The 10,545-nt window shown below is 41.6% G+C and overlaps 2 protein-coding genes across 2 annotated transcripts; one reads left to right on the top strand and one right to left on the bottom strand.

The window, feature by feature from the left end:
- Positions 1-1,065: 1,065 nt before the first annotated feature.
- LOC122023329 lies at positions 1,066-1,704 on the bottom strand. The gene has a single exon (XM_042581383.1). The coding sequence runs from the start codon at positions 1,702-1,704 to the stop codon at positions 1,066-1,068; it is 639 nt and encodes a 212-aa protein (XP_042437317.1).
- A 7,454-nt stretch (positions 1,705-9,158) lies between these two features.
- Positions 9,159-9,938, top strand: LOC122025616 (60S acidic ribosomal protein P2B-like). Its single transcript, XM_042584452.1, has 3 exons — positions 9,159-9,319; positions 9,400-9,629; positions 9,760-9,938. The coding sequence occupies exons 1-3, from the start codon at positions 9,232-9,234 to the stop codon at positions 9,784-9,786; spliced, it is 345 nt and encodes a 114-aa protein (XP_042440386.1). The 5' UTR covers positions 9,159-9,231; the 3' UTR covers positions 9,787-9,938.
- Positions 9,939-10,545: the final 607 nt, after the last annotated feature.

Here is a 10,545-nt window from a genome sequence, read left to right on the forward strand (position 1 = left end):
GAGAAGCAAGGGAAACTGTAGTGCAACTGTAGAAATCGTGAGAAAAGCATACCTCCATCGATGTTTGGACCCCCTTTATATAGGGCTCCTATAGCGTGTATGCACGCTTCTTAAAGCAGGCACGCAATCTCAAGCTTTCTCTGAAGAAACATGTCAGTAAAGTGTCCCTGACGCAGTACCTTAATGAGCCGAGCATATCTTTGAAGTGACAGTGAAAACTTCCATCGTACGATCTTTTGTTTGACCCCGCCACCCGTCGACAACACTAACTCTCAAAAGGATGTCGAAGGATATCCTGCTGCCTGTTGCTCAGCCGAACGGAGTGGCCGCTCGGATGAAAGTTCCTTGTCCCAGTGTCGCTCATTGCGGGGCCGAGCAAGATGGTCGCTCGGTTGGAGTCTCCGTTGTCTAGTTGATGGATCGACTACTTTACCGAACGGGGTAGTCGTTCGGCCAATACTTCCACTGTCTAGTTGCTGTACATGTATCTTGACCGAGCGGGATAGCCGCTCGGCAGTAGTAGTGTTGTCCGCGTGTGGTTTGCTCGATCGTGACTCTACTTCACTAATCTGAGTATTAATGTAGCGGGGTAGCCGCTCGGTCTGCATCTGCAGACACTTTGATGTTCATTCCTGTCTTGAGCGTCTTAGCTCAGCTGGTGGTCGAACTAGTGATGATGTCAGATCGAGTCTTTCATATTTCGGTCGGGCAAATCACTCGCCCGCCCGGCCAGTGATAGGGGTGTTGACCGCCTTGACTTTGCCCCCTTGTGGCGACGACCTTTCCCAAGGTGGACCTCTCTTTATCATCGCATCAAATATAATAAATGAATAATATAAAATAAATAAACTTAAACATTAGTAAATTTACTTGAGCCGCTCAAACTCCATCAGATTTTTAATGAACAAGTTCGAATAACCTCAATAAGTAAAATAAACATAAACAAACAAAGCTAAACTCTAAAAATTCAACTCATAATAATCATCATCATCAATCTTTCTTTTTTTTTCTTAAACTTAATAATTAATAAGATTTAGAAGTCTTGATTAATGCAATGGCAAATTGCTATGGCCTCCTCTTCTTGTCTTTCGTCTTGTCCACCGCCTTCTTCTTCTTCCCCGCCTTCTTCACCGCCTCATGAGGAGCCGCCGCCACCGCCGCCAGCTCCTGCTTCTCCTTCCGATCGTTACGGTGCCGCTTGAAGATCAAGTCGCCGAGCTGCCACCGGTGCAGGAAGCCCATGGAGGGCCATTTCTTGTGCTGGCCGTGGACCAGCTTCTCTGACCTCGGAGGCCGAATGCAGTAGCTCTCCGGCGGAATCCCCTTGAAGCCCTGCCGCAGAGCTCCGTCCGCCTCGACCGGACTTCCATTGACCTCTTCTTCGTTCGACGCTGCGTCGTCGTCTTCGTCGTCGTCGTCGAAGGAAGGGTAGAGCGGGCGGATGCGGCCCTGGAAGAAGATCTTGTCGGCGGGGATGAGCCGGCCGTCGTCCTCTAGATCGGTGAGCAGGAGGTCGAACTGGAAGTCCGCGTCGATGTACACCTCCTCCTCCTCCTCACCGTCGTCGTCGCCGCCGCAGCTGCCATTGCATGGGGACAGAGCCGGGAGAGGGCGAGGGGCGGCGGAGATGCTCTTGGGGGAATCGAAATGGGATCCGAAGGCGAAGTGATCTCCTTCAAGATCTCTGAAAGTGGCGTATTCCATGGAGCATCTTCTTCTCCCTCTCCTCTTTTGCCTGTCGTCTTCCTTCTTCTTCTTCTTCCATGTCTTCTTCTACTATTTTTTACGAGAGATGGAGCGAGAGGATCGGAGATCAGTTAGATTTCGATAAGGAGATTGAGAAAACTATCTATGGTGAGTTAACTTTGCTAAATGGGGATCTTGATACGGTTTTATTAGTTCCTCCACAGAGAATTGTGGGTAGGAGCATATGGGTTCTGCATCCGCGATGAACGCACAACCTTTGATTAATATTGTCTGTCTTTGAAATTCCCGACTTATGTTATTGACATCTAGATATAAAATGCATCATATCTCTCCATTAATATTTTTCATTAATATTTTTCGATTTATCCTGATGATCGATAAATTTTTTTTATGAGATTAGACGATCATCTCCTGAATTAATCGATTCGAAAAGCTAGATACTTGAATTATAAAAAAAAAATACGTCATACATGCCCTCGAGTTATGATATAGCGATTAGACCTTTAAGTGGTTAATCAGACATCTAAGATTTGAATTCCAATTGTGTTGTCGTGCACTTAAGAAAGTTGACCGCTTAGATGAGATTTCGTGAGCATGAGCGCTTTTAAATTTACCTAGTGACTGATGAAAAAATTTCATGAGGTTGGACAAAGTCGATCATCTCCAGAATTAATTAGTTCAAAGAGTTGAATACCTCGATTAAAAAAACATCATGCGTGCCCCCAAGAATGATGCGATGGTAAGCAAAAAGCAAGTAACCCATGCAACGAGGATTTGATTATCATGCAAGGCATTCTCGAATGCTTGTGATGCTTGAATTACTAGTGATGTTCGTGTTAGCTAGAGCCCTAGAGCCAATCATTTGATGATTGTATTTTTGGACTTATTGTATCATATTCTATATAAATAAAGACATTTGGATTTTGGTTATTATACTTACTTGTATTGGTGCCAAATAAACTAAGTATAATAATGTCCTTGAGTAGATAGTTCTCACCTATATCAATCGGTTAATTGAACCGATAGTGAGATGATATAGGGAACACTACTCTTAATCATTCCTAGTCGAGTATTAACATTCAGGGACAATGTTAATGCAATAAGACTAGCATGTAGGTCAACTCGATGACTTGATCTCACAAGTCATGGATATAGAGATATCAAGTTGACACATGGGTATACATTAGAGAATGTATACTGAATGACCCGCCATGAGAAAGTATCATGGATCGTTATATGAGTGTCATATACTTTCTCATGTGGCTATTAGTATGACTACTAGTCCTTAGACCTGAAGTCACCATATATCCCTACATAAGGAGTTATGTACTTTGGTTTCGTCAAACGTCACCCGTAACTGGGTGGACTATAAAGACGATTACTGGGTATATATCAAATTATGCAGAGGGATGTGAGTGATATAGATGGGATCTATCCCTCCTATATGACGGGAGAGACATCAGTATTCTTGATAGAGTGAGACCACGAAGTGCATGACCATGCCCAAATGAGTCAATATAGGATATTGAGCTCATTTGATTTAGTGAGTCTACTTGGAGTTCAAGATTTAGATTGGTCAGATGATGACACGGTCTATGCCTCACATTGATCAATCGAGATGTCTAGGATAGAAGGACACTTGTCATATTTTGTGAGGAGTCACAATTAGTAGTCACAAGGTGATGTCGGATCTCGACATTCTTGTAACTTGGGTAGTAATGATGTGTTGCTAGATACCGCTCATTACTTATGCTCCTAAATGGGTTTAGGGCATTGCCAACGTTACAAGAACCTATAGGGTCACACACTAAGGGCAATTAGATGGAGATTAGGTTCATATGATGAACCAAGAGGATTAGATTCATTTGATGAATCAAATTGGATTAAGAGTAATCCTAATTGGGCTAACTTGAGTTGGACTCAAGTTGATTCATGTGTTCAATGAGTCTAATTTAGATTATGACTCATTGAATCAATTTAATTTAATGAATTAGATTCATTATATATTAAATTGGCTTGAATCAAATGGTTAGATTATATCAACCATGGAAGAGATTTGGTCAAGTTTGACTTGACTTGAGAGGAAGATTAAAAGTCTAGTTTGACTTGTCTTTATGCCACCTCATTGGTGAGTCGGCATTGATGTGGACTAATGATGTTACTCCACATCATCATGGTTGCCACCTCATGGGAGTTACTAGTGAGTGCCACCTCATGGAGGTTACATTCTCTCCTTGATGACAACTTAATGCATTAATGAGGGGAGTTACACATGAGAAAGGTGGCTGGCCACATTTTGAATGGGGTGTGAATTGATTTTGATTATTCATTCAAGTGTGGAATTTTACATCTTCTTCCTCTCAAGCTCTCCCTCTCCTCCTTCCTTGGCCGAACCACATAGGTGCTAGCACACCTTGGTTTTTGGTCACCTCCACCTAGTGTGTTCGTGTGGATACGTGTAGAGAGTTGTCTACATTGACAACTTCGAGATCCGACGTACCGAGGACGAGCGAGATACGCAAAAGGGCACGCAACAAGGGTAAAGATCTTCATCATGTAGATCTAGAAGTTTTGTAACTCGTACTCGTATGTTTTCAAATTTTTCTTCGCACGAGATCCGTTGGCTAGGGTGATTCGAGGTTTTCGCGACGCGAAAACCGAAAAATCCAACAGTGGTATCAGAGCCACGTGCGAAGCTTGTACGAGTTTAATTTGATTTTTATAAAAAATTAAAGCTTCTGTACATTTCTGTAAATTTATGGGTTTTATAGTTTTAAGAGTAATTTTTCTCGTAGAAGCGAAGTACAAGTGTTTATACACTTGTAGGCTTCGACTACCGAGAAGTTTTTCCCGAAATGGCATCGTTTCGACCCAAATCTTTTTGGGACAGCGGGATAAGGCGCTCTTGGATCGCTTAGGAGCAACTCGCGATGGTTAGATCGCGGGTAGGGGTACTGCCCCTAACCCCGCAAGGGGATTTGCTCCGCGATTGCGCCCGAAATCGCTAATCGGGACCGCCGGGAAAAATTTACTCATAAAATCTGTAAAATTATGAAAAATTACAGAAATATATAATTTTGAATTATATATTAATTTTATGATTGTCATGGCCCAAACGACCCAAATTAGATTTGGAAATGTGTTGTAATTCATAATATGGCCTGCGCGCCGTCATTTGTGTTTGCGTGTGTTGTATATCATTCGCGACCTGCGCGTCGTGCCTCTCTTTTATATATTCTTGTTGTAAATTAGATTTAGACTCGAATGTAACTCGAGTTTCAAAAATTGTAATGTACAAAATTGGAGCGGTGGAAGGTCCACTCGAGACGGAGTTACAAGGAGGGCGCGAGCAACACAAGGTGGTCAAAAGGAAAGCGCTTAAGAAGCTGTTGACCCTAGGTTGACCATCCGATCTTCTCATTGGCTTGAGAAGATCGTAGTAGGGCCATGACTAAATCACAAAAAATTGTTTAATTAATTGATTTTGTGTATGTGATGCATAATTTAGTAATTAATTAGTGCCTTACGATTATATTAGATCTAAATCGTGCACAAGATGCACCCTTACGATTATATTAGATCTACATCGTGTACAAGATGCACTCTATCGAATAGATTAGATCTATCGTGTATTTGATACACATCGACGTTTAAATTAGATCTAAATTACGTCAACTCTAATGCCTACCATGCCGTGATACCTACCACTACCTCGATCGCATGCTATTGTTGAATCTGCCAAAGCAGAGCAACACATACTATCTTGGTAGGGTACGGAGGGACAATCTTGGTCCTGCCTATCAACGCATGTGTGAATACAAACTCAATTAGATTGAGTATTCCTAGTTTACTCGGTTGGATCGAGTACAACTATAGGCATTCTTCCAATGGTTGGAAAGGTAGGACAAAATCACGTTTATATTGATTCTCGGGCTTATTAGCCAAAGCTAACTCGAGTTTTAATATAAATGCGGATTTTATCCTATAAACAAGAGTTGCATAGAGATGTAATTGGTAATCGTTACCTACCGATCATACTAAGTCTTGGGCATATTAGCCAAAGCCAACTCAAGGGTTAGTATGATATGGATCTTGTCCCACATGAATTATAGAATTCAGTGGGAGCATCATTTACTTAAAGGCCTAATTAAATGATTTAGAATATGGTATTTATTTCTGCTTTTATTTCTGTTGTAGATTACCATGACGTCGAATACGAACACCTTCTCTCTGCGATCTGTCCTTGAGAAGGACAAGCTCAACGGAGCAAACTTCCTGAACTGGTACACCAAGAATGTAAACTGTACGTTCTGGAGCAGCCTATTCCGGAGGCTCCTCCTGCCAATGCCCCGCGAGCTGACAAAGATGCTTACAAGAAGCATCAAGATGACGCATTAGATGTGTCATGTCTAATGCTCGCGACCATGAACTCTGAGCTTCAGAAGCAACATGAGTTAATGAGCGCTTACGATATGGTTGAACATCTTCGTCAACTGTATCAAGGTCAAGCGAGGCATGAGAGATTTGAGATCTCAAGGGCACTGTTTCAGTGCAAGATGTCAGACGGGGCCCCTGTAGGCCCATATGTACTCAAAATGATTGGGTACATTGAGAACCTAAAAAGGTTGGGGTTCCCTCTTTGCCAAGAGCTGGCTACTGACCTGATCTTGCAATCCTTGCCGGATAGCTACAGTCAATTCGTTATAAACTACAATATGAACGAGATTGACAAGCCACTGCCCGAGCTGCTTAGCATGTTGAGAACTGCTGAGCTAAATCTTAAGAAGGCTAAGCCCAACATTGTTCTGATGGTTCAGAAACATAAGGCAAGGGCAAGCCCAAAGGCAAGGGAAAGTCCCAAGTCAAGGGCAAAGGCAAGGCACTGAAGCCTAAAGGAGGGGTTGCCAAGGATGCTACCTGCTTCCACTGCGGTCAGACCGGGCACTGGAAGAGGAACTGCAAGATATACTTGGAGGATCTTAAGAAGAAGCGAAGTGAGACTTCCACTTCAGGTATATATGTTATAGAAGTCAATCTATCTATTTCTACATCATGGGTATTAGATACTAGATGTGCTTCTCACATTTGTACTGATGTGCAGGCGCTGAGAAATAGCAGGGCATTGACAAAGGGCGAGGTGGACCTACGAGTAGGCAATGGAGCACGGGTTGCTGCTGTTGCTGTAGGGACTTACTTTCTATCTCTGCCCTCTAGGCTTGTACTAGAGTTAGACGATTGTTGTTATGTGCCTGTATTAACTAAAAAGATTAAGAACATCTACATTTGGTATATATAAATGTAGACACTTGACTAATGTGATTCTTATAAATGTTTATACAAAAGCTAGGCTTTTAGTATACACTCCAACAAGTAGGGTAAAAACTAACCCCGTAATTTATTTCTCTTCATATAACCTAGAGACAGGCTATGAATGGTGCTTAGGATGAGCGTAATCACCTTTTTAAACTATAATTGATATATTTTTGTTGAGTCTTCTTGATATAGTCGAGTTGATATTCGGTTGATAAAATTATTTTATCGGCCAATGGTCAATTCCCGCATGGTTCATTCCTATGAGGATTAAATATCCTCCTACCTAGGAAGTCGCTCAATATGTGATTTACTTCCCTTCATATGAGACCGATAATGAGGAATGCTCGGGGTGAATGAAATCATCTTTTACTTTATTGGTACATCTCTATTGGTTCCTTGACTATAATTATGAGTCGGAGCATACGAGTTATGTGGCCGTCGTAATAAATATAGATTTTATTTTTGGTAATTTAGATATTCAGCTCTTTGAACCGATTAATCTTGGAGCCCCACATAAATTTTCCAACAACCACTAGGATAAATTGGGAAGCGCTCACGAAAGCTAATCCAAATAGCCAATGCTCTTAGGGTTGTAATCCCACTAGAGGAAAATCATTGCAGTACACCACATTCTGATTCTAATATTAGATCCCCTAAACCCTGATTAACCACTTAGAAGACCTAACTACTACACGGTAACCCCAATGCCACAATGAATATAAATTGGAGCAAAATGTGAAAAATACTCAACCAAGCGGCCTAGTATCGTTGGCCTTCTGATTAGATACATGTAGATAAATTACGAGGAATATTTTGTTCTAGCATAATAATTCTTTGTATGGGGGAGGTTAGACATCCAACAAGATATTTTGTACCAGACCAGATCCTCTGGTCAATAATCCCTAGTCCCTTCTTGGTTCTTTCAATAATTTGCACGTCGGATCGTGATCGGAATCCGGCTAAAATTGACTGCGATCTCTCTTGGGTTCACTTTTCTATCTAGGTTATAGTTTTGAGTCGAGTCATACGACCGGAGGTCGCCGACGATGAGCGGGCTGCTCCCTTCTCAACACCATACAATCCGCCCATAACTAGCGGCCTTCGACCACCTGGCTAGACCATAACTTAGATGTGAAGGTAAACCCAGGGGACATCGCAATCAATTTTGCCCGGATTTCAACTATGATTCAATGTGTAAATTATGAAAGGGATCAGAAATTACGGATTAGAGAATCTGGATTCATTTTATACTCACTTAAAATTGATCCTAAAATCTATTGGAGTATCCATATAATTACCAACTATGCCAACTCATGTGGGTTGCAATGAATATGGATGATGCTACAATAAGTGCAAGTGGATGGAGCCCAGATCTCTTAGTCTACAAAAAAAGTGGAACACAGATTGGACCACTTGTAATTGCAACTGGATCGTGGTCACGATATGACTGTAATTAGTTGTGATCTCTTCCTGGGTTCATTGTCCCTCAGGTTATAGTTTGAGTTAGGGTGGGTGGCCGAACAAAAGACCCCTCAATCGGTGTCAGACTGCCTGACCACTTGTCCACTATTAGGGGTGTCAAAAATGAACTTTTATTTTAAAAATTTAGATGTTTTTATGTATATTAATATCATGTTTGTATGATAATGATGGAATATTGAGATAAAAGTGAAGAATTATAGGGAAAATAGCCCAAAAAAGTCGTTTTGAATCGGATTTTCGGGTTATATGGGTCGGGTTCGGGTTGATCGGGTTGGTCGGGTTCGGGTTCGGGTTGAGGTGTTTTGGGTTAAATTATAACCTAGGAGAATAGTGAATAAAAAAAAAAAAAGATCACAACTAATTATAATTTATATTACTATCAAATCATAATTATAATCTAATCATAATTACAAGTAATTCATTTTCTCTGGACGAGAGGATTAGCCCCGGCAGTGGATGGGCTTCTATTTTCATTTAACAATCCATCGGCTTCCTTTTTCGAGTCAAGCAGGGCCTGCATTTGATGCGGTGAATCGGGTCATAACTCAGCTCAGGTTGGAGCATCTTTAGTGAAAACTATTCCGCGGTCACAGATGACGCAATTCTAGGGTTTGCAGTTCGCTCGGTCTATATATATTCACACAAAGCCTTTTCCTTTCTCGCTTCTACACACCCAAACTCCTGAGGCCTCACCACGGTTGCGGCGGCGTCGGTAACCTCGAAGCAGAAATGAAGGTGGTGGCAGCTTATCTCCTCGCCGTCCTCGGCGGAAACTCCAATCCCTCCGCCGGTGATATCAGATCCATCCTCGACTCAGGTCCAACTTTATTTGGTCTCCTAATCGCTCTCTTATTTGTCTTGGTTTAGTTGATCTTGATCCGTGTTTCTGGTTTTCAGTCGGAGCGGAATCGGACGATAAGAGGATCAACCATTTCCTCGCGGAAGTCAAGGGCAAGGACATCACGGAGTTGATCGCCGCCGGGCGGGAGAAGTTCGCCTCTGTTCCTACCGGCGGCGCAGTGGCCGCCGTCGCGGTTGCCGCCTCTGGAGGTGGCGCGGGAGCTGCTCCTGCGGCGGAGGAACCTAAGAAGGAAGAGAAGGTGGAAGAGAAAGAGGAATCTGACGATGTGAGCCTCTCCTTCTTGATAATTTACATCACCAACATGAATTTGGGTTTTTTCTTGGTTTAATGCTGGGAAAAACCTTTTTTTTCAATCATTATGGTTATTGACTTCGTTTTGGTCCTTTTCATTGCAGGATATGGGCTTTAGCTTGTTCGATTAAATGACAAGGTTATAGTGTTCTATCCTTGTTCTATGTCAGTTATTTTGAGTTCATTTATTGTTTTGCTTTTGAAGTTAGACAATGAAAGTCAAACTAGTTTGCTCTCAGTTCTGTTCTCTTTGAATCAACTGTTAATGGTTGTTTGGATTTCATTTCGTGTGATTGCTTTTTCTACTTTCTTCTTTTAGATGTCTGTTATACTTTTTTATGAGGAGTTTATGGTGAAATAACAGTGTTTAGTTTATCAATTGAATACATGATTCAAGGAATGTTGCACAATATCTCAATATTAGGTTTATTAACTTGCTAGGATCAGAATAAGAAAGTGTATTTTGTTATAAAAAGTGAAAGCCATGTAGACAAATGGAAAAAAAACGATAGAGTTGATATTTAAGCTGGGTTGCAACCACATGTTTGGCTTGAGCATCAATGCGAGTAGTTTCTTCTATTGGGTAGAGATAATTTGCACTACAACAATTGGAAAGACCAACTAGTATGGCATGGTTTAGATGTAGACAACATCTAAATTAAGTGGATGGCTTTTTGAATGTAGATCGCGATTGAAGTATTTAAGTCTGATATTTGGTGATCTTATAGAATGATAGATATCAGTTCATTAAGGATGCCACGAATTATCTTTTGCAAGAACTTGCTCTTCTATCAGAGATTGGTCGTGTTGAGGTAAATGGATCTACTCTTTTGTTGTCGACAGCAAAACTGAGCAAACTCTATAAGTTTACTTGATCACTTTCCCTTCCT

This window comes from Zingiber officinale, chromosome 9B (genome assembly GCF_018446385.1).
Source record: "Zingiber officinale cultivar Zhangliang chromosome 9B, Zo_v1.1, whole genome shotgun sequence".
NCBI lineage: Eukaryota > Viridiplantae > Streptophyta > Magnoliopsida > Zingiberales > Zingiberaceae > Zingiber > Zingiber officinale.